Genomic DNA, 23,761 nt, shown 5'->3' with positions numbered 1-23,761 from the left:
GATTCCCATCAGGGGGGAAGGCAAATGCCTGTTGTTTTCACTTCGTTCTTTGGCTTGCTTCTATTATGAACCAGCTGCATGGGGCAGGGGTCAGCACAAAGACTGTTAAGCGCTCCTAACATGAAAGACAGAATAATTGCTGGTCCGTTTCACAGGCAGTTTCTCTGCTAATCCCGTGAAGATGTATTGGACTCTGTTAGGCTGTCACACACCAATTTATGGGCACCCTTGGTTTTGTGCCTTAAAAACAAACAGACAAAACAAACAAAAAAAAAAACAAGTGGTATCAACACATTCCATAATGTCTTATTTACAGAGTGTCCCCTCAAAGCGTCAAGCACGCATGGCTGCTTTATTATTCAATAGGAACCTGTGTTAAGGGACATGGCCTGAGGCATTAAGTTTCTTCAGAAGCTGCACAGAAACATATCACTTTTCTCCCTCCTCCCTACTCCATCCTATTCTCTCCATTTGTGTGGACAGTAAGTAACCTGAGTCAGGAGAGTGTATATGGGAAAAATGTCAGGAAACAAAGACAGAATTCCCCTTCCATCGATCCCAAAGCCTCTCAGCCCATCTGTCACTACAGTTGCCACAGTGCTGAGGCTAAATCGGAAAAATAAATAAATAGATGGATAAAGTGGGGGAACATATCATCAGCTCAGTTTGCTCAGTCGGTTTCACAAGGGCACCTTTGTGCTGCTGTCTTGGTCTGTGTGGTGCAACTGTAGCTGTCTTCAACTTGTAGTCTTTCTCTGTCCAGCTGGTTTCCTCTAATGATGTTTTATAGCGGTGCACTGGAAGATTGGCTGAGCTTGGTCTTTAGCTTGGAGAGGGGAGTGATATAAACAAATCAGCCGAACTCTGCTGGCCTTATCATTGTCGCCACCATGCCAGGACCCTGCCCAGTGAGGGAGAGCTTAGTATCATTATTCCTGTGATGAGGAGATGAATGATATGTAATGATGCCTAATTCCGCTTAAGGCGTTGAAGGGAATTACTCAGTGAGGAATCAATATGCAAGCCAATCTGTAGCAAAGTTCCTCAGTGTTCAGAATAAAAAAAACTTCATTAATTTTGCTCCACAGAGGTAACCTATGCCTAACATGATTCAGATGTCTTTGTAGCTGACTAGTTGGTTCATAAATCCCCCTCTGTTTCTTCTCCATTGTCAAAAACTGACTTTAAAGGGTGCCATAAATTTTACATTAGCCTAAATTTGAGATACTAAAGTCTTTACAAATTTTTGTATTGCGTAAATTTATTTCAAGTTCTAGTTATCTCTACATTTTAAAGAGAATTCATTTTGTGGGAGAATGCCTTTGCCTTAAAGGTGAAAGTGGTTCAGTGACAAAGGAGTGTCTAAGAGACTATAAAATCTGCCTTTAGGTGGCGGCATTCTGCCTTGTGTGGGGTGACATTCACAGGAGACTGGCAGTAAAAAAAGGGGCTCCGGTCTGTGCTGGACTGACAATGTCACTTGTCATTTTGTTTTTTGTTTTTTAAAACTGCTCTAATGAGAAATGTTAGACATAAAATGTAGAATGATTTTCTGGAACAGCCTGTCTGACAGTATTTTAATTCAGCAGTTTTGATTGACAATCACAGAATTCACAATGACACTGAATCTATAATATTTACAGTTCTCTGAGAGTACCACATAGCAATCAGAGGAAACATCATAACAATTTAAAATAAACTTAGATTCTGTAACTTTTTATTTATTTTTATATTCACTGATGAACACAATCTTATTCAATAAAGAGAAAGTTTGTTGGGGAAAAAGCTGCTCAAAAGTGTGACTGCGATCAGTTAAGCAGAGTGTTTACCTTATAGGGGATTTCTCCCTCTTTTCATCTGTTTAGGATGAGAATATGCATGCCAACATTTTAGCTAGAGCAGATGTTGAGAATGGATGCTTCGAGGGATGGTCTTATTCTGCATAATTTGGGGAGATTGTGTGTGTGTGTGGGCGTTAAGTCATTGTGTATTCCAGGCATGTGATTTAAGCCTTTAGCTGGCAGGCTCCGTGACAGAGCCCCTCTCTTTTATGAGCGTGACAATCTTGCGTTTGTCCGAACCTTGAAACACCCTTCCTCTGAGAAACACACACATACACACTCACACTTGTGCAAACAAATACAAAGATGCACATGTTGGTCTGTTTTTAAGGTTTCTACCTAAGAAAAAAATAAAAGTCTTATCCAAGCCTGAGTATTGTATTGAAATTGCTCCCACACTTCAGTGGCCACTGAGCCAATAAATAAAAAAGTGCTCTTTATTTGGTTTCATCTTTGAGTAACTGTTTTTGTCTGAAACTTCGTATGGAACAAGTTTAGTAAACATGTTCATATTAAAACCTGCTTGCAGACAAGATTTTGATGTTCCGCTTAAACAGTTACTCAAAATAACGAGGCATGGTTGAAGAAGCAGCTGTAATTTGTGTACATTAGTGCCTTCTGAGTCACGAAGCCAGATTTGTTTTGAGCTCACCAGTACATAAAGAAATATTATCCTGCCTTGGGGTGTGTTTTCACATTTCTTCAAATAAACCTGCCCCTACTGTACATAACACAACACGATGAAATTCTAAATTATTAATAAGCACTTTTATGTCTCTCCACCCCCCTCTGCAAAAAGCTGACGTGATAGATACAACTGAGAGGAAGTACAGACGGACCACAGAGTGTTGCTCCAGGGAATAACAGTAAATTGTTTTATCTCTGTTTAACCAGAAAACAGAAATTTGGATGAAGCATATTTATTATTTGCTGCCATCACTGGTGTTTTATTTGAGCTTTAAAAAGAAGTTCTAGTTTTCCTTTATAAATATAAATATACACGTCACAGTGTTTTAAAGCTGTAGCAGCAGACTAAAGGTTAGCATAAGCTATATTTGCATCCTCTTTCATTAATAAATTATAAGCTTTAACAAATCAGATGGAAACCAAAAGAAATCACAGTAAACATTTGAGGTTGTTAGCTAAATATTTATGAACAGGAACAGAGGATGGCTGAATGCTGGGTGCTGGATCTGATATGAGCAAAATTTGATCATTTTTTGGTGTTTGTCTGGAGACAGCATGGAGACAAGTAGAAAAGGCTGTAGTAAGTAACCCCTTAAACAGCTTATCCATTTCTACTGTCAAGAACTTGACCAAAAAAATTAGATCTGATTGCAACACACAGCACCGATGTCTTTTAGCTTCCCACTCATTTGAAATGCTTTTTTTTGGCCAGTGTTTTATTAAAAATATTCAACAGCAGTACTGAGTTTTTAGCCTCACAGATCTGTGATTAATAGTTTATTACATATACAGACATTATGATTATTCAGAAACTTTGCTTGAGAATTGCAGGCACAGTGTGGAAATGAATGTTTTATTTATTGCAACTTTTCAAAAAATCCAAGTAACCCTGATAAATATTTGATATGTTGCCTCAAGACTACGCTCGCCACTACTCAAAATTTCCCCTTATAACTTAACGCAAACTTCACCTTCGTCAAACTGTAGACGGGCATGAATTGGTCTTATTGGTTACCCTTTAGATATCTTTTTTAGACATCATTCTCCATATGGACACAGCACTTAGCAGAGCTGCATAATTTCATTAGATTAACAGACCTCCCAGCCCGGCAATGAAGAGCAACAAAGGAGTTTTATTTTTTGCAAGCACAGAGAAGGAGACAGGAAATGAGAACACAAGTTGACCTTCACGATGGCCAGATTGACCGGACATATTAACTAATTTTCTTGGCTCAGTAGAAAACAGCCAATTGGAGATGACATGGGCATGATAGTAAGAGTGCAGCTTGTCAGTAGATACTCATATTATTATGTTTGTGTATGCCTCAGTGTGGAAGTGGTTGATCAGCACTCTTATGTCTGATTCAACGATGCCCAAGTTTCAAAATATTTCTTTCTGTTGAGTAGCATTCACTGTTGGTTTAATCGGTGTGCTTTCTGTAGACAAGCAAGTCTTACATGACTTACTAATTACTTTCCTGTTCTTGGTACTGAGAGCACATTTGCTGATACTTTAGGTGACTGTCATTTTCTGTCTTTATTTAGTTTGTGGCTGTTGTTTTGTCTGACAGTGTGTCTTGTTTTCTTGACCCTGTTGATAATGCCAGTTGCCCATATTTCTGTTAACACTTCAGATGCACATCTACACAAGACAGATCTGTGCATTTTGTTTCTGAAAACCCTCCTTCTTTAATGTATTTTTTATATGAACCCCGTTCAATGTGAGATATTTCTTGGTAGAAGAAGAAGATTTGTGACAGAAGAGATCTGCATGCTACCAGTTACCTTGGTGCTGCTGGCATTGTGCTCAGAACAAGCCAGGAGCAGGGAGCCAACCTTTCATTAACAGAGCCTGTAAAAACAAGTGAACAAAACATAACCTTCACAGTGAAGGAATCTATGATTCAGCTGCCATGCGTCTACGTGTATTTCCATGTGTGCATATGTGCACACAGAAACTTGCACCTGTGCTACCACCAGCTGCGGTCTGAAGCACGAGTCTTGCTGGTTTCCTCAGATTGGAATGGTCTTCGCTGTCAGGGCTGCCTGTCCCCTGAGGGCTTGAGATCCCACCTGGGGTCTTTAGACTTAACGTTTTAAGATGCAGGGTGCCTTAAATGAAGCGTAAGATTGATATAGATAGGAATGACCACACATTAATGTGCAGCCAAATGCATGGCACACAAAAGGTCGCCTAGGTGTACAAGGCACGATGATGTATTCTTTGAACTGCCAGCAGCTGGGTCTCCTTGCTGTAAATCAAACACTCTCAAAGTCAAACAAAGTAGAGCTCGCTCTGCTGTGTTTTGGCACCGGTCCAACCTGAGAGAGCTTTTATTTCTGCCACATCTTCTTTCACCGTGCCCCCTAGGCATGTGCTGTAGAAACAACACGTAGCTCAAAGAATGAGTTATGTGAATCTGTTCTCACCTTCTATCTCATTAGTATAAGAGAAATGATTTATCCCCCCTCTGCCCAAATCTCTCTCTCTCCTTGTCCTTGCCTTTTACAGTTCAGCACTTCTTCAGCTTCATCAGTAATGTGATTAATTGTTTGGAGGCATATATCATGCATACCATCTCATTTGCTATAATTTCACCTAACTACATGTCAAAACAAGCTGTTATAAAATGACTTCTCTCTCACACAATCACTGGAGTACATTACTGTCAGGTTACAAATAAAAAAATCTGATTTTCTTTGCAGTTTGTGTGTAATCCTATTGTAGTTTGTGCATGGTGAGCATGAGAGAGTCTGATGGAAGTGATCCCACCATCTCGTCTGTTGCTGCCTATATCTGTGGCACAGTTTGAAATCTGACCCCCATGTCTAAAGCCCTGAGTGTGTCTGAGGAGAATTGACAGCTACTGTGTTTTGCAGTGGCTGTTATGTGTTTGTGGCAACAGAGGTGAGTGCTTTGGCACTCTCCGATGTTATTGCCTAAACAAAAGGCCCACTAAGTGGTGGGCACACAAGATTTACTGTCAAATGCTGACTGAGTCTGTTCTTAGTGGTAGCAGTGACAATGCTGAGTACTAATGGCATATTGGAAATGGTATGTTTGACCAGTCTCATCTTTGTCCATTGTGCTGCAGAGATGTACTCAATTGGCCCCTTGCTGGGTTTATGTCTTAGAGAGAACTCTTTTTGGGTCCTTTAGCATTCAGATCAATTGCCAGTTTGCTTCGTTTCTTATTGATTTTTGCTCTGTTTGGTACTGAAATACTGTTCTTCATTATCTTGTGCTCCGAGCATTGTTAAGTTAAAAAAATAAATAAATAAGAAAAAAAGATCAAGAGCCCTTCCGGTATTTTGCTCTCCTTCTTAGGGCTCCCTTTCTTTCTCTCAGCTCTTGTCATCTCAGATAAGCGTTGCAATTGCTCATGTTCCTGATGACCCAAGCCAAATTCATAATGATGAGATTATCTTGTCAACAGTACAGGGTGTATATGTCTGCTGTATTGATCTGCACAAAGTCCTAATAAATGAAGTACCACGATGGAAGAGTTGGCTCAGTGATAACTTTGAACAGATCTTGCTATTTATACACTCTCAATGCTGCTGAGATGATGGATGGAACTTTTTACACTTTCCTCTTGTTTTTTTATGTTTTTTTTTTTCTCCTTTCCTTTCCTCTCCTGTATGAGGTCATGTTGACATGCTGAGTCGATGTGCTCGGAGGTGGACAGACATGGATGCTGCTGTGGGAAGAACCAATCAGATGGACTGTAAAGGAGGGAGAGTGGGGAGAAAACAACCAACAACACTGCGTCTTTTTCTCTGTGTGTGTCTTTGAAAGATTGAGGTTTGAAGTGGAGTTTATCTATGCATTTGAAGAGAAGGTCAGCAGGATTTACAGGCTGAGATTATGTGTGATTGTTTCTTCTGTGGGCTAGCTGATTAATGCTAAAGCTGCTCTGACAGATCCTTAATGCACCATAGAGACACTTAAAAGAGACTGAGAGGAACCGGCGTTCAACACTTTGACAATAGAGCATTAGCCTAAAGCCTGGTTTGTCAGCTTTTACCCAGGTGTTTCCTTCCTCTCTTTCATTCCTTCTTTTACTGGCTCATCCTTTGGTAAGATTCCTCACCCACATTGACCTGAGACATATACTAATAATAAGTCACCTTGACATGAAATATGGTCAATCTGCTTTGTGCTTCTTGTTCAAAGAGGGACAGAAAAGTAGAGCCCAGGTGTGTGTATGTGCACCTGCGCATGTGTTTATATTAGACACAGTCTTCGCCTGTATTTGTGTGTTCATTTTGTTTTATCTGCATCTGCCCTTGGTACTAGGCTTTGGGGAAATATCTAAAAACCCTTTCATCCAGTGTGGTTCACTCCTCCAAAATCAATTCAAATGGAATAATTATGTTTTTAAATGTTTCTTCTTCACAGGCTCTTAGCTTTTGTTTTGTTAACTCACAGAGAAGCCCATAATTTATGTACTATTTGTTGTGAAACCCTTGTTATTTTGAGAAACAAATGATAAATGTATTAAATAAGGGTATCTAATAATATAATTTTGACAATGGAATTAATGTATCCTTAAGTCAAATACCAGCTCACAACGTGCTTATTTAGATATTAATCTAAACACTGAAAGATACAGATGTCTCTTGGTGCCTCTTGTGCTCTAGTTTCTTTTATAATGTGAATTTTACTTGGTAGATTTTAATTACTTGTTTAAACCCCCATCTTCTGAAAGGCGAAACAATAAAGAAAAACAAAGGAATCAGTCCTTTTTTCTCAAAACTTAATTTTGCATAATAATTACTATTTTTACTGAAACCAAAATTACTAAAGTTTCCATCATTGCCTCATTTTGATTGTATAAAATATAATTAGAAAAGTAAAATGAGTACTTTGGCAGTCATTTGCTATAACCCCTGGAGCTGACATGAATACGATTTTGTCTCTTTTTTTTAAATACTTTATTATACAAATATCTTTGTGTCCCTAATGAAGATGGGAAAGAAATAGTTTGCGATTCATTACGACCTTGGAAAGGAAACATAATGCCAACTATGTTCCCAAACCAGTTGTTCTATGTAACAATGTAAAGTCTCTTAGAGCTGTCACCAAAAGAAAGTCGGTCAGAATTAAGCCACATGTTAAAAGCCACATGATAAAACACCATCTTAGCAGAAGTACAGATGATCACAGCCTGTTGCAAAAATGATTTTGGTCTCTGGAGCATTTGTTTTTTTTTACTTACCCAACATCTATTAATTTAGAAACTTGCATAGATGTTAGGTAAGTCAAATAAACCTTTTTTTTCTTTTTTTGGTTTAGTTTGATCAGATTAACTTCAAACACACCACTTATAGCTGAAAAACCTAACATGCTGACAGTGAAATGTTGAGTGTGTTATTTCAAAATTGCATTCCTCTATAGGTGAAAATATGGCAGCTACTTTAAACATTTCTGTCAAATTTAAAATGCCAGTATGAGTCTCCATGCAGTAGTTGGGTAAACTTAGCTTAGTTTAGCATGAAGACTTGTACAAAACCTTTCTCTGGTTCACCCCACATGTTCTAAGATTAATACCTGCTGGTAGTAAGAAATTATTTTTAAGAAATAAAATTAAACTTCAACTACTTTGCAAACAATATGCGTGGGTTTAAATTTTTTTAATTTGTAGTTAAAAGGATTACCTTCAACTTTCTGAGGGGCAAAGTCTTGTTTTTTGCCAAGGGTTTCAGATATTGAAGTGGTTTTAGTCTTCTGAACTAACTCTCAGAAGGAGAACAAGCAAATATTTCACTAAGCAGAATGTATTTTGAAGGAGAAAGTTCCTGTGTATGCTCTTACCAACAAAAGTAATAATAATAATTAAAAATCAGGCATTTCTTTCAAATTGTGGTTCAACAGAATTATTTCAAAATGCCAAATAATGAAACTGGCATTGACAAAAACGATTGTATCCTGATGGTATCATGACGTTTACCACACTGAACACGGAGTACAGAAAGCTGAAGACAGAGTTGTCTCAGGAACTTCGAAAGATAATGATTGAGCAGCATGTTAAAGATAAACGCTATAAGACAATAGCTGGATGTTCCTATGACTACAGCTGTGCAGATTTTTCAAAAGATAACCTCCCTGGATGTGGCTGCAAGAAGAAAACAGATGACAAACTGAGGAGATTGATAATATGATTGTTGACCATAGAGCCTAGAACAACTTCCAAAGAGATTAGAGGGGAACTCCAAAGTCAAGGAACATCAATCTCAGATCACACACTGCCATTTGAGCCAAATTGGACTTACTGGAAGATGACCAAGGAGGACACCAAATTATAAAAATCTAGACTGGAATTTGCCAAAATTCATACTGACAAGCCACAAAGCTTCTGGAAGAATGTCCTTTGGACAGATGAGACAAAACTGGAGCTTTTTGGCGACAAGTCCCATTAGCTCTGTATTCACAGAGCCAAAAATGAAACGTATAAAGAAAAAAAACGATACTGCCCAGTGTCAGAAACCTCAGTCTCAGTTGCAGGTCATGGGTCCTTCAACGAGATGAGCCAAAACGCACAGCTAAAAACACCCAAGAATGGATCAGAACCAAACACTCGACTGTTCTGAAGTGACCTTCTGAGCTGTGATCTAAATCCTATTGAACATCTGTGAAAGTTGCTGAAACATCTGGAGAAGGAACCCTTCAAACCTGAAACAGCTGGAGCAGTTTGTCCACAAGGAGTGGGCCAGAATACCTGTGGACAGGTGCAGAGGACTCAGAGAAGGATACAAAAATCACTTGATTGCAGTGATTGCCTCAAAAAGTTGTGCAACAAAATATAAGGGTACCATGCTTTCTGTCAAGGCCAGTTTTATTTTTTTTCTTCTATAATTCTGTTAAACCAAAATTCTAAGGAAATTTCTGATTTTCATTTCAGCCACCCATGTGGGTTTTGCTTTCTTTAAAGAAAGTGTACAAAAAAATGTATTTCCATCTGTATATAGTTCCAGCTGTAAGCCACTGAAATGATATGATAAATTCTGTCTATTCAAACTGTCTTGAATAGTGAGGGAAAACAGTAATGTTATTTTAGTGCCAAGGCAAACTGCTGTGTTCGTACTTTGTGTAATAATGAATAAATATCTATGCTAAAAGCCACATTTATCTATTACTCTTGGGGCTAAACTGCCACTGATGTGTATTCTGCTGATAGGAGTACAAACATGCCGTGTCGTGTCATTCCTCCTTAGAAGCAGAAAAAAAAAGTTTTTTGATGTAAGATGTAAGTTAATATTCATTTAGCTGCAAGATTGTTGGCAGTGTTGTGAAAAGTCATAGGCGGTGATGTTAGCAAGAACCTAAGACATGCAGAAGTAATATTATAGAAGAAAATAACAAAGGTAACAAGGGCTCTGCAAAAAAAAAAAACTAAGTAAGGAATGCTTTTTGCCCTTTTCAACATAGTGTTTATTTTTATTTCTCTGATGGGGGTCACACAGTCTTCCAGTCGAACTTATTTCTTCTTTTCATTTTTTCAGATTTAGCTTTTTTTCAATTTTCTGTACTCTTTAAGTCTAATCTCAGTCATCAGTACGTTCCTATTGCAAGTGTATGCAATAAAATATACATGTGCACTGTGAAAATAAATGTTGTGTAAAGTGTAATTTTGCATTTAAATCCAATCACAAAATACATTAAAATCATTTTAGATGATTCAGTTGGCTTATTAAATATTAAGTGTTTTTTTTCATTGAGGCACAGATAAACAAGCACGTGCACAAAACCTACCCCAACTCAAAACATCAGAGGTCTAATCTTAACCTGCACCTTACTCTTAACCTAAAGCTGCCCTTGGCCTGTCCTTTAAAGAACTCCTCACCCTAAAATATAATCATTTCGATTTTGTTTACTTACTTTTTGTTCCCAGAGAATGTCGGGCTCTCACAATAAGACTGTGTAAACAGATTTTTGTCCCCACAACATGAATAATAGAAGTGTGCGCACACCCACACTCGCACGCTCATACACAAGCGTGTACAGATTCCCCTCACACATGTAGACACCAATTCCCCGGTCTGGTAGAAGAGGATTATGACTTCTCACTCTGCTCCAAAACCCCAGGGTCAGTCATATGAATTCACTCAATTTGAATTTAGTTTGCAGCTTGTTAGGCTATGAATTGTGCCAATGCCACCCAGATGAAACTGGAATTAATTTTTCTGCTTGAATATCCCACTCACATGTCGTTTTGGTGATCCCACAGCCTGCTCGCCTAAAGACAAATGTACAGCAGCTTGTGAGGCTGTGCATTTTTGCAATTTTCTATCCTCAAGACTTGATTTTTTTTATGTAAATCAGAAATCAGAGAATTAACTTGATGCTTTTGTTTAAAATGTAAATCATTGGCTTAAAACACTTAAAAAAAGATTTATATGCTTGAAAAGAACTCTTTGGTTTAGTGAGTGGTGCTGTTTTTAGTACAGACAGAGGAAAAAAATGACAAAATGAGGAATGAGGTTTATGATGTTGAAAGCTTTTCATCTGTATTACATTCTGAAAATACAACATGGTTACAGCTTATATGCAGGAATCTGAAACTGCCTTGATGAATGCATTTAAAACATTTCTGTCATCTCTGAATCTCTGCTTTCAGTGGATGATGTGGTTCTGTTGGCGTTTTCAGGCCATGGCCTTCAGCGTATGCGGAGAAGGTTCGCAGCTGAGTGTGAAGCGGTTGGGATGAGAGTCAGGTCCTCTAAGTCTGAGGCCATGGGTCTCAACTGGAAATGGGTGGAATGCTCCCTCCTGGTCGCAATTGAGTCTCTGCCTCATGTGGACGAGTTCAAGTCTTGTTTATTAGTGATGGTAGGATGGAGTTGGAGATGAATCGACGGATCGGGGCCTCGTCTTCAGCAATGAGGGCATTACTTCGATCGGTCGTGGTAATGAAAGAGTTGAGTCGAAAGGCAAAACTATGGATTTACTGGTCCATCTACGTTTCATGAGGTTTCAATCATGACCAAAACAATGAGATACTGAATCCAAGCTGCTGAAATGAGCTTCCTTCATAGTGTGAGTTCAGCTTTAGAGATAAGGTGAGGAGCTCCATCATCCGGGGGGCAGCTTGGAGTAGAGCTGCTGCTCCTTCACCTCGAAAAGGAGTCAGTTGTGCCACATCTTACCTAAATCTGCTGTAATGTTGTTTTTTTTTTTTGGAAAAAAAAGGAAGCAACCCAGTAGTGATGGGAATTACAGTTCTTTTCTGAGATCTGGATAATATGGCTCAACTCGCCAAAAAAGAGTTGGCTCTCAAAAAACTGGCTCATCTGCGACTGTTGGCACCTTGTTGGCAAACAGCATTTCTGCTTAAATCTCCAAAAAATGTTTTGAAACGTTTGCGAAGGTTCTCAGTTTCCTCAATCGAGTTGCAAACACACTGGAGTTTAAACATGTTCAAAACATTTGTGCAACAAATTTTCTCTGAGTTTGCGGAGGCATTTTGAACATATCTTGCACCCAGCTTAATTTTGTCACGGATTTCTCTAACCAGTCTCAGGTATGCTGGAGCTGCATTTTGAGACACTAGTGACAAATAATATTGATTAAAAATTGGTCTAAATCTGCCTATCTTCACTTCTAAAGTGTACTGCAGTAGATTAAATCAGTAATGTCGGGGCAGCTGCCAAGGTGTGTATAAAGCAGGCAACAAAATAATGTGAAAAAACCAAAACCAAGAATGCAGTTTTGCAAGTTGTGCACATGACAATGAGCTCTGGTTTAGCACAATATTTCTCACTCAACAAACAACTGTATGGCTTGCTAGTTGTTTGGTCACAAACACTTAGAATTCATAGGTACTGCTACAAAAATGTTGCCTTTTTTCTCACAATTTTGAGTCATCAACTAGTCTACAACAGTTGGAGCCCAGTGAGATACTACCTCTCTTCCCAGCACTGTTACTGAGGTACTCATTTAGAAATGAAGCCAGCTTGCACAGTTGCCATTTTATTAATGAAATAGAATGTCCTGTATCTCAAAAGGACTTAGCTATAAACAAATCAGTGCTTTAAAATCTGGTTACTTGTGAAAAACATCTTTTATTCCATTGCAAAGCTAATGCATGAATTTTTGCTGAAGGGCTCTTCTTAAACTTGATTTATTCACTTTCATACAACATGTGTCACAACCAAAATGGTTTTATTTGCTTCCACTTTGCAAAAAGAGACGTTGACAGTTTGCCATGCATGCAGTGCATCATCTGTGGGTTTTCAATGTGGCAGCTTATTGTAATCTTTACCCAAGGGGATGCTGGTCATCATTTTGATTTATGGGTAATGCTATTTTTAGTAAGGATGATTCATTCAATAGCTGCTTAATCATCCTATTAATAAATCAATTATATATAAAAATCCATTTTTAACCCCTTTTCATATAAGTTTTTGCAATTAGTTGCATTATTTTGTTTTAATATATGCTTATTGCATCAAGGCTTCTGAGCCATTTTGTGAGACAGGATTCAGTTTACCTCATTTAATTTTCATGCAGTATAAAATAGGCCAGGCTGTTACTTCTCCAGCACCTGCATTAGAGGGCCATTTGTATGGAATAAATGTGTGAATTCAACTGTATACACCATCTCCGGAGGTTTGCATTTTGTCCTGTGTGAGTCGTTTCTCAAGATGATAATGATGAGCTGAAGACAAATTTGAGAAATGCTTTGTTGACCATCTCAGACTCAAGCTGAGTGTGTCTGTTGAAGTGTTCTTTAAAAATAATTCAGTCTCAAGATTAAATGAAAAACATTACCAGTGGATGAATGTGCTTTACAAACAAAGCTCTTAAAACTGATGGACTCTCATGGCTGTTACTGTTAAAGGCAAATGCTGGCATCGGAGTTGTGCAGAAAACTACCTCAGAGATGAGACCAAAGCAGTCATCTGGAGACAGAAGAGAATATTATATCCGTACTTGCTCAAGCTCTTCTTCAAATGGAATATTAGATTATCAGTAACCACACTGGCTGTCTTTCTTTTCACCTGGTATTGATTTAGTCTTGAAGTAAGAGTGTAGTTAGAAAAACAAGCCGACTTTTGTATCTTCCTCCTTTTTTAAAAATTTGTTTGTATTTCAGTTGAAGTATTTCCCCTTTTAGACACATTGTAATAAATTTGTTCCACTAAGATTACTTAATGTTGTCCTTTAGACTGCTAATAGGGACTTTTAATGACACTTTGTGGTCATTGAAATCAGTTGCATATTAATTTTGAATATTGAATCTGTGATGGCGCACAAGCAAAGACACAGTCATGCTCTTTATGCGTTTTTTTTTTTTTTTTTTTTAAGTCTTCGGAGTGCTACTTAACCAAATTTAATGAACAAAATGTCCCATTTTTAACAAATGAACAATCACATGTGCACAAGGAAAAATCTTGATTTCTTTGAATTATGAGATGCTGATTAAGATTTTTGAGTTTGATTGAATTCTCCAACACTTTAAAATATTAAAGACCTACAGCATTTTCTGGAAGAAATGAATATCCAAGAGTTACTCAGTTTAGATCTAGCCAATGATTACTCTCAGAGTTTTGTTGAAATCTGTCCACTGGTTCATGAGATATTTTGCTAACAAACAGACAGAGTTGATTCTAATAATTAGTGGCAAAGTTTTTTCACACAGATCTTGTGTGATTATTTGGTGTTCAGAGTATAACCGGGGAATTAGTAAGTTTACAAAAAGACTGATAGTTATCTATATCTAGATAAAGATATAAACAGCTGCAACACTAACATATAATTAACATGCCGTTTTTATTCAGCTTGAACTGAATAACATTTGTTGTCCTGAAGTCGAGTTGACAAAGATTAAAAATGGTGACCAGATGAGAAACCGTTGAAACCATTCTGTAAATGACTCGGGACAAATAATCAACATTTTTCAATAGTCTTCAATAATATTTTATAAATGCACTTACAGTAATTTCCCAATTTTATTTATTTATTTATTTATTTTGCTCTACTCACATTTTAGGATAATGTGATTTTTTTTTTTTTTTTTATAATGCCAAATGTCCCACCTGTTGAAAATATAAATTACATTCATTTCTTATGATCACAGATTTAGTGATTGATTTTCTTTCATCTGTTCCCTTTTCAGGCGTCGCCACAGCGAGTCCTCCTCCTCCGTCTAACTCTTCTGTCTTGTATTGTCTTCTGTGTCCTCTGTCCTCACTCCAACTACCTCCATGTCCTCTCTAACTGCATCCATATATGTCCTCTGTCTCTCTAACATTCTTCTGTACCTCCTCTGCACATGTGCAAACCATCTCAGTCTGTCCTCTCTAACTTTATCTCCCAGTCCTTCAACCTGTGCTGGACCTCTGATGACCTCATTCCTAATCCTGTCCATCCTCGTCCCTCCCAAGGAGAACCTCAACATCTTCAGCTCTGACACTTCCTGTTCTGTCTCCTGTCTTTTTGTCTCCAAACCAAACAACATAGCTGCTTGTAAACCTTTATTTTGACCTTTGCTGCCAGCCTTTTGTCACAAATTATTTTGAAAACTTTTCTCCATCCACTCCATCTCGCCTGAACTTTCTTCTTTATCTCTTTACCACAATCCATGTTTTCCTGGACAGTGGACCCTAAGTACTTGGTTGTTTCATATTGAATATAAGAAGAAAAATAATGAAGTCAGTAACACGGCAAGAATACTTTTCGATGTGTTCTCATTAAGACTTCAAAAGAAAACCACATAAATTGTTTTTAAATTATTAAGTTTGGTATAAATGTCTTTACAAAATGGACAGGCTATGATTTTTTTCTGGGTTTACAGTGCATCCAGACCAATATTTATTTTTAGAAAATATCTGTTGAATAACCCAGCAGACCAGGTGCTTTCTTAACTGTACTCAAAGGTTTGCTGAGCATGCATGCTTGGATTTTAGCTATGCCTCGTGTCATTTACGTTGCTGCTCTTGTTTACACTTGGGAGATACCAGTTTAAGTGCTATTTTGGACCTTTGTCAGCAACGCTGCTTTCCGAGGCACCTCGGAAATGTGCTCCAGGTTGTTTGAGTGTTGCTGATATGTAACAATTGAAACCAGCAGAGAATATCAAAGAGAACATTGCACAGGTTGTTTGGTGCAAACACAAATATTAGGAATTTTATCATGAATTAAGCAATTACTATATGTTTATTTTTTAAATAATGACATAAGGACACCTTTTATTTTTTGCCTTTGTTGCTCCCACTTAAACTTAATTTTCACTGACCAAAGATGCTATAATAGATGCATAATGGCAACATAGTAAGATTTGCTTTTAAATACAGTAGTGTCTTCCTAAGAACAGGAAGCATCTGAAAGGCCGTTGGCAATTTGACTCCCTCAGTTGCTGACTCAGACAAGTATCTTCTCAACAACCAGTCTCTGAATCTGAAGCCCCCTTTCCTACACATTCTGTTTTCAGTGAATCTGGTGGCGACTGAGGGTGTTGATTTTATGATTGAATGAACATTTAAGCTGCTTTCCGCACAAGTATAAGATGACAGTTTTACTTGGATCGACTTCATCATTTTTAACATGGTACAAGGAGGGAGGCATGTTAATAACACAGTAGTGGTGGGTCTTAATTGGAAAAGAAAAACACATAATTCTATGTGCAGCACACCAACAAACAGATTTTTTTTCCTGTATTACAACTGTCCAGCATAAAAAATATAATTACTTTAGGAACATCCATGTGGAGAGATTGCAGAAAAGTCACTGTTTTGAAGCTTTAACCTATCATTAGCTAAACTCTTTCTTCGAAGACCGTATCAGCAGCTGCTACTTATTAAGCAGCTCGTTAAGCATATTTTCAGGCTCATCAATGACCCCTGATGGAAGACTCTGATAATTACAGTCAGTTTTGGCCTAATTCACTCTCCCCAATTCGTTCCTGTTACTCAGACTGGTATGTATTGATGGTGGCTGCCGGACTGGCTCACTGTTGACTTGCCGAGTTGTTGCTGGATGGTTTTCCCGGGTCAATAACTCCTACACTGCTCTCATGCTTTTCAGTGATGTCCTTTCTCACTTCAAGAATGATGATGATGGAGGCCTTCATCCCCTTGCCAGAGACCGAGCAGCAAGATTTGTAAAACTCAAGCTCAGATATGTATATTCCCAGGCCATCTTCTGCTGCTCGGTCACTTTGAAATACCTCCACAGATTTTGTTTCTGATGTTTGCGGTTAGCAAAACAGTTTATGTTGTGTCACCACCATCATAAGGCGTGTGGATCAGGCGCCTCAAAAAAAAAACAACAACAAAAAAAGCTCCTCCTCTATCACCTGATTGTTCAAGTGACAGGTGAACGTCATGCTGCCCTAAAGCAGAATTGGTACTGTGTTGTCAAAACATTTGTAAGAGTACAAATACATCCACACTGATACTGGTATTTATATTGGTGCATCCCTACAGGTATTGTATTGGCTTTAAATTCACTTAAATCCATTGATCTGATAGTCTCTTATCTCCAGGAAGATGTTTCAATGCTAATTAAATCTGATCACTTACAATCGCTCCTTAGCCATCAGATAAACAATGTCATCCTATGATTGTCGTGTTTCTCCACCCCTTTGTCTTATGTCTTTTATCATCCTCTCACTTTACCCTCTTGCCACTTTTTGTTATCATTTAGTTCTAGCTTTCTCATTCTCTCACCAATGTTCATTCTTCTTCCTGTACCCTGTTTCTCTTTGTTTAGACCCCCCCCGTCTGTTGCTGATCTACTTTTGGAGCTTTCTACACCTTTCTTGTCTCACACACCAATGCACAATAAAAAAAATAGTTTTTCAAATTTAACACACTAAGGTCTATATCTCTTTGGATTGCTGCCAAGGGAAATGGTCTATTAAGGAATGCTCACACAAACTGATTTCAGGAAATACATGCACTTACAACCATACAAACAAAATTAAGTGAGTTTTCTGGAAGCCAGTAAAGGAGAAATGCATGCATCATACCAATCAGAATAGGTGAAGGGGGAGATGGAGGGAGACTTGTTTTTCTAAATAAAAGAGAACCATCAGTGGTGTGTGAAACAGAAGCTGCAGCGTGTCCTTGTTCACCATTGCTACGTAAGACACACAGATACAAAGAAAGTGATCCACAAATATAAGCACAAAGAAATGAACAGTGCCCCAGAATCTACCAACATACCCTGAGAGTAGAATAGCACACCAATATTCCCACCCCATTTGTCTCAATCGGCCTGCTGTCTGAGCGGTCAGTCTTAAGGCCTCAATGGGAATACAGAATAGAGTGCAGCTTTTTACACTTACTCAGCCTCACTGTATTCAGTGCCTCTGTGACCTTTGTGGCCTTGCTTCATGAAGTAGATACAACACATCAGTTACTGCACTTCAGCAACACGCCTTTTGGAAGATATATCCACACTCCCAACAAAGGAGTGTTTGCTGATACCTACGCAAAGCGAAATGACAGAATTTCGAGATTAAAGGTTTATGTTTTCAGTCAACAAGCCAGGAAGATTTTTAAACAAGTTTTGATCATTTTGATTTCGGTCAAGTTAGTTCATTTAACTTCAAAAGGTTCCACTTCGCATCATAGACTTTACTTAGGATTCTAAATGAATTTATGCACTGCAGGGTTACAGTTTATCACCCTCCCTCAAATTATCCTGTATTTATTGTGGGCTCTGACCATACAGAGCAGTTCATGCAGCCCGTTATCGACCCATTAATTGGAAAGTGGCCCATTGTTGTGGAAGGGCTGGGCAGTATAGTCAGACAGGAAGAGATGGAGGCTTAAGATCAGCCTGAACTCTTAATTGGCAGGAAAGAGGTTTTCATGAAGTGGTCTAATGTGTTTTTTATTGGCTTCTGTGGGGTGAAAGGCATGCTACTTTAACTGTGACGCTGTTTTTTTTTTTTCCTTTTGGTAAGAAATACTTTAGGTGTGACGAACACTGTGTGAGGTTTTGCATTTCCATTTAACACTAACATGGCAACTTATACAATTAACTTCTGTGAGGTTGAACTCTTCTACTTCACGTTATTTTATAGTCAGTAGTAAAAAAATAAGCTGTATACAGGTGCAGAAATTAGATTAGGCAAGGTAACAATCAGAAAACCATTTTCTTTTAATGCCCTTTCCTTGTGATCACATTCAGTTCTAATAGAGCAGAGTTGATTGAAAAGTCTGTCCAAGGTTGGTTCCCTGGTCATAAAAGTACAGCTGGGGCACATCAGTAAAAAGATTCCATCTCCCCTTCTTCATCATTTTTTTTTCTCTTTTCAAAATCTCTTTTCAGCATCTGTTATCATTTCATTGCCAAACAATTTCAAACATTCCTCCTTTTCTTACTTTTACGATCAGATTCCTGCCTTTGATATATTCCGTGGGTGTTTTCTTTTAATATTGGTGAAGGCTAAAGTGGAATAAAGTGTTTAGGTTGAGATAAAGGTGTTAGCAAAAGCATGGAAGGTCAAAGTACTGAGGTGGCCTGTCTGACCTTCATGCACCCTTTTTCATACTGAGCCACTGCAGTGCATGGATGACATTGAAATACTCTATCGACTGTGAGTCAAGCTGTGCATGTGAAAAAGCCTGGCACAACAACACATTACTCACCAAACATGACATTTTACTGCTCTGAATTCAAGACAGAGAGTTGTGCACGACATTGTGTAATTATTTGTGTGGTTGTGATGAATACAGCCACAGCAGCATGAGAGCAGTTTCTCTTTAAGACATTTGTTTCAATCATTCCTGCCTCGACGCAACAGGGACATTGATTATATTCCTGTTATAATCTGAACCGAAAACATGGTTTATGTATAGTGTTCATGTAAGCTCTTTTTTTCCAAATAAAGTTTGAGATTGTTGCATTTTTTGATTTACATCTTGTGTGACAACCCAACTTTTTCTGGTAATGGACTTGTATTTTTGCAAATGCCAGTAAACACACTAAAATCTTTGTGACCTTTTAACTCTTTGAACATGATTTAAAGCCCCAGTACACTGTACATTGGGATAATTACTAAGGGAGTGAGATAGATTGAAAGAAAGATACAGTGCTTCACAGCCAGTGTGATTGATCCAGTCTTTAAGGTGGAAATGCGTACAGTCTTGAGGATTTTATGTTTGTGCTATTTATGCTTCTTAATGTAGCTGTACGGAATATTTAAGGTTCATTGCAAGCATGAATTCTTCATGAATCCATGTTTAAACAAGTATTCTTGCATTTTTTATTTACCCATTGACCTATGTAAGGCAAAGCCTCCTGTGCATGATCATGTTGCCCGTATCGAATGAACACCACACGGATCAACTCACACAAGCTCCAGTTCCTCACAATACAATTTGTTTGTTTGCGTGGAAATGGGAAAGAAGGTGTTGACTTTCAGAGTGTTAGCAGTTTCAAACAGGAACAGGGAGCCTATTGCATTTTAATTTCTGTACAAATTGTACTGTAATCTAGTTAATAGATGTGTAGCCATGGCGATCGCAGAGTTTTCTATTCTCATCAAGACGTTGTCCTTAGAGTCATTGATTATCTGATGTCTGCTAGACCTGATGTTTAACTTTGTGGTTTATTCTCCAATGACTAATTAGCCTGTTTTTATATGGTTTGCAAACTGCTCAAATTTTGGCAATATGGAGCTTGCACTTTTTTATGTTTGTTTTTCTAACCTGTCCTCTGCCTCATTGTTCTGCACAGTTAATCACATGTCACTAGGAATTCTTGTTTTTTACAACAGGCGTGGTTTCTGTAAGGCTTACTGCATACTTTCTTATTCCTCCTCCACAGACGGACAATTTCCCCACTGAGCCTAATTATATGGGCAGCAGACAACAGTTTGTTCAAAGGTAAGAGTTGGAATCTATAACCAATAACCACATGTCGGATCTTTGGTGTTTATTTTCCAACAGTGTCTGCACAGTTCTATAAGAACAGTAACTGTTCTTAATGTGTATTTACTAAGTAATGAAGGCAAGAAAAAAAGAGTGTGTACATTTCAATTACAGCTAAAAGGAGTCACAAAATTTATTTTCTTTATTACAAAAAGTCTAATATAATACACAGGAGTCTGCATGTATTTATTTGTAGAAGTTTATTGTTTGTTTGGTTTCTTTTATGCAGTAGTTCAACTTTCAAAGACCCAGAGCGAGCGAGTCTCAGGGACAGCGGTCATGGCGACAGCGACCAGGCTGACAGCGACCAGGACACAAACAAAGGCTCCTGTTGTGATATGTCTGCAAAAGAAGCTCTGAAGTTAAAGGCTTCAGGTGTGAAACCGCCACCTTTGGAGCAAGGTGAGCCCTTCCTGGGAACAAAACAGTCTTGGACCAAATGATCATTTGTGTTAATAATTTAATTTTTCAGATTTGCCTTGCAACTTTGAGTTTGAACTAATACTCATACTTTGTTCTTTGCACTTTTCTCATTTAAAGTGAATGTAATGTGGGTGTGTGTTGGGGGGGGTTACTGCATGTGCATTCGATACACGTCTTCAGTTTATCAAAGCAGACAAGCCCATTATGTTTTTATAAGCCCAACTACTTCTGCTTCTCCATTTAGTCCCCCTTCCCTGAGCACCCGTCTCTGAAACTTTGATAATGGAACATGGAAAATGACTTAGCGAGCGGCAGACGATGTAGCCTTGTAGTTTGGTGATTAAATATGAATAATTATTCTTAGCACTGTGGGTCGGGCAGATTACACAGGACATGTGTAGAACAATAACTCCCCAGATATGAGTTGTTGCAGTCACCCCCAGCAACCTCACGTGACAAAGTGTAGGGTTAGGGCAGGAAAGAAAGTCTGGAGCGAGGCGTGGTAAACTTCTTAGCGTAGCTTTAACCGGAGATGCGCTTTGATGTGCACCATTACCTGCTTAGCATAATAGATGTTCCAAGAGAAACACAAATTTACTAAAATATCTACTCTAAGAAGTACGTATCTCACTGACAGGATCCTGAAGAATGATCTTGTATACTGAACATGGATTCTCAGTAATGGTGCTATTAATCCAGGGAACAGAAGGGATGTTTTACTCCGTACGGAAGGACAATGAAAATGTGTGCAACACTCTGTGCTGCAATATGCATGTCTGACTAGATAGCAATTTTTTTTCCTTTTCATTGGTTTTTAGAATGAAAAAAGCCACACACGTTTGTAAGAAAAATTAGCCAATTAAAAAGCTCCATATGTTTCTCATTTTGGAAATGTTCACATTTAATTGTCCATGAGGGACCAAAAGGTTCACGTTTATACACACAAAACACACAACAAAAGGATTTACAAGTGTGTCGGGCAGCAAGCAGTTGGTAAAAACTGCCCCGTACAACAACCACTTTTCTGTGTGGTCCTCTAGCATTATCATTTAGGTCTTAAACAAAAAAAAAATGTCCACACACAGACACACACACACAAGTCCAGAGGTGATGGTGCTCAGTGAGAGTATAATCTTTTTTTTTTTCCTTTGCTCTATGACTGTTGCTCCACTTTTCTACCTCTCCTTGTTTGGGGAAATCGACTGATGTGAGATTAGACAGTTAACTGACTACAGCTGGCTGTGTTTAGCCAATAACATAAGGGTTTCACTCAGCTGTGGGGGAGGACAGGGGCAGTAGGCCAAGACACGTTGCAAAAGTAGCAATGATGGCTTGGTGAACATTATTCTGGCAATGTACCAGTGCATCTTTATTACCTTGCAAAAATACCAGTTAAATGCTCAGAGGCCTGAGATTGGATTTTACTTGAGGAAACAATTTATGATGTGATCTTCTGTCACTCAAGTTACAATTTGTCTGCTGTTTTTTCCCCTCCTGCTGTTAAAGATGAGTCGTAAGATCAGTGCTTTTTGGCTGATACTCTCAAGAGTTTCGTCACCTCGCTGCTTTGGCTGAGCTGACTCATTCATGTTTAGGTAAAAATAAGTCGTATTATGACCAATAAATGAGGTCTGGAAAAAAAACAACATCAGAGTAAGTAAGCAAAATTGTGTTTATATAGCACCGTTCAAGATAAATGTCACAAAGTGCTTAACAACAAAACAAGCTGGCCCTGTTCACTCAACCTCGGAGACCTGCTGGGAATGTGTGGAGGCAGAAGTTCTATCATATATGCTGGTCCTTGACTATGTACAGGTCTAAAAGTCAAAACCAGAATCTTACAGTGGACTCTAAAATTGATAGGAAGCTGTGCAACTGAAATAGCAAAAGTGTAACAGATGAATACTTGGGGTATGTGGTAAGAAGCCTTGCAGAGGCATTCTGAACAATCTGCAGACGATCCAAAGAGGCTTTGATAAGGCAGGTGAGCAAAGAGTTGAACTAATTCATACGTGACTAAATAAATGCATGAATTGCAATCTCAAATTCAGAGCGTGACGCAATTGAAGTTAACTTAGCTATGTTACGTAGATGATTAAAGACTAGAGCAAACCAGAAAATTGACACGAGCATCCAACGTAAAATCTAAATCTAAAGTTACACCAAGATTCCTTTCAGAAGATTTAGTAAATTCAGCAAGGGGGCCAAGAGTCTAAACTATCTTAGGTACAAATCTGTCAGGGCCACAAACAAGGCCTTCACTTTTTTCTTCATAAAGTTGGAGAAAGTTCTCAGCCGTCCAGAGGAAACTACAATAATAATGGCAGAAGCACTGGTCTACGTTTAGCCATGTTTGGATAGCGCTGCCTGTGTGTGCACGTGGACTGAATACTGTCCATGGAAACACTCCCAGGAGAGAACAGCAAAGAAGGCTTGTCACTGGTCAATGTCCCTGGAGTTGTTTTCTTACAGGCTTATTTGCTTTACATCTCAGCACTTAGCATCTAGTTCACAGGTCTTGCTTTACCACCACCACCCCTTCCCCCCACCTTTCCTTTTTTATCCTATCTTAAGTCCTCTCTGTCCCTCTAAGCAACGCTTTCCCAATTACTCTGTAGCTCTCTTTGCTTCCCTGCCAGAACACTGTGGCCTCTTTCACTGCTTTGGTATAAACAGAACTACAAGTGCACAAAGCATGTAGTTCAAGTCCCAATCAATCCTCGCTTCAGTCTCAGTTCTTAGCTTCAGAGTCACTAAGTTGCAACTTACTGTGTATACACTAGTGTGTGTTTTTCTTTATTATTATTTTAGTTTTTATTATCCTTCCGTAATATTTATCTTTCTCTAAACCTCCTGGATTTGTGCTCTCCTCCAACAATTGGTTTAGTTAAAAGAACTCACTCCACTAAAGAACGTAGTTT

General features: G+C 38.5%; 1 protein-coding gene across 3 annotated transcripts in view; it reads left to right on the top strand.

Moving 5' to 3' along the window:
- pcdh17 (protocadherin 17) overlaps nucleotides 1-23,761 on the top strand; it is a 66,646-nt gene that overhangs the window by 5,790 nt on the left and 37,095 nt on the right. For all 3 annotated transcript variants that reach the window (XM_017404426.3, XM_017404419.3, XM_017404433.3), the window contains exons 3-4: nucleotides 20,314-20,372; nucleotides 20,647-20,819. In XM_017404426.3, the coding sequence (XP_017259915.1) occupies nucleotides 20,314-20,372; nucleotides 20,647-20,819 (232 nt within the window). The remainder of the gene's footprint in view (nucleotides 1-20,313; nucleotides 20,373-20,646; nucleotides 20,820-23,761) is intronic.

The sequence above is a fragment of the Kryptolebias marmoratus genome, linkage group LG15 (genome assembly GCF_001649575.2).
Source record: "Kryptolebias marmoratus isolate JLee-2015 linkage group LG15, ASM164957v2, whole genome shotgun sequence".
In the NCBI taxonomy this organism is placed as follows: Eukaryota; Metazoa; Chordata; class Actinopteri; order Cyprinodontiformes; family Rivulidae; genus Kryptolebias; species Kryptolebias marmoratus.
This window is presented reverse-complemented; position numbering and strand designations above follow the sequence as displayed.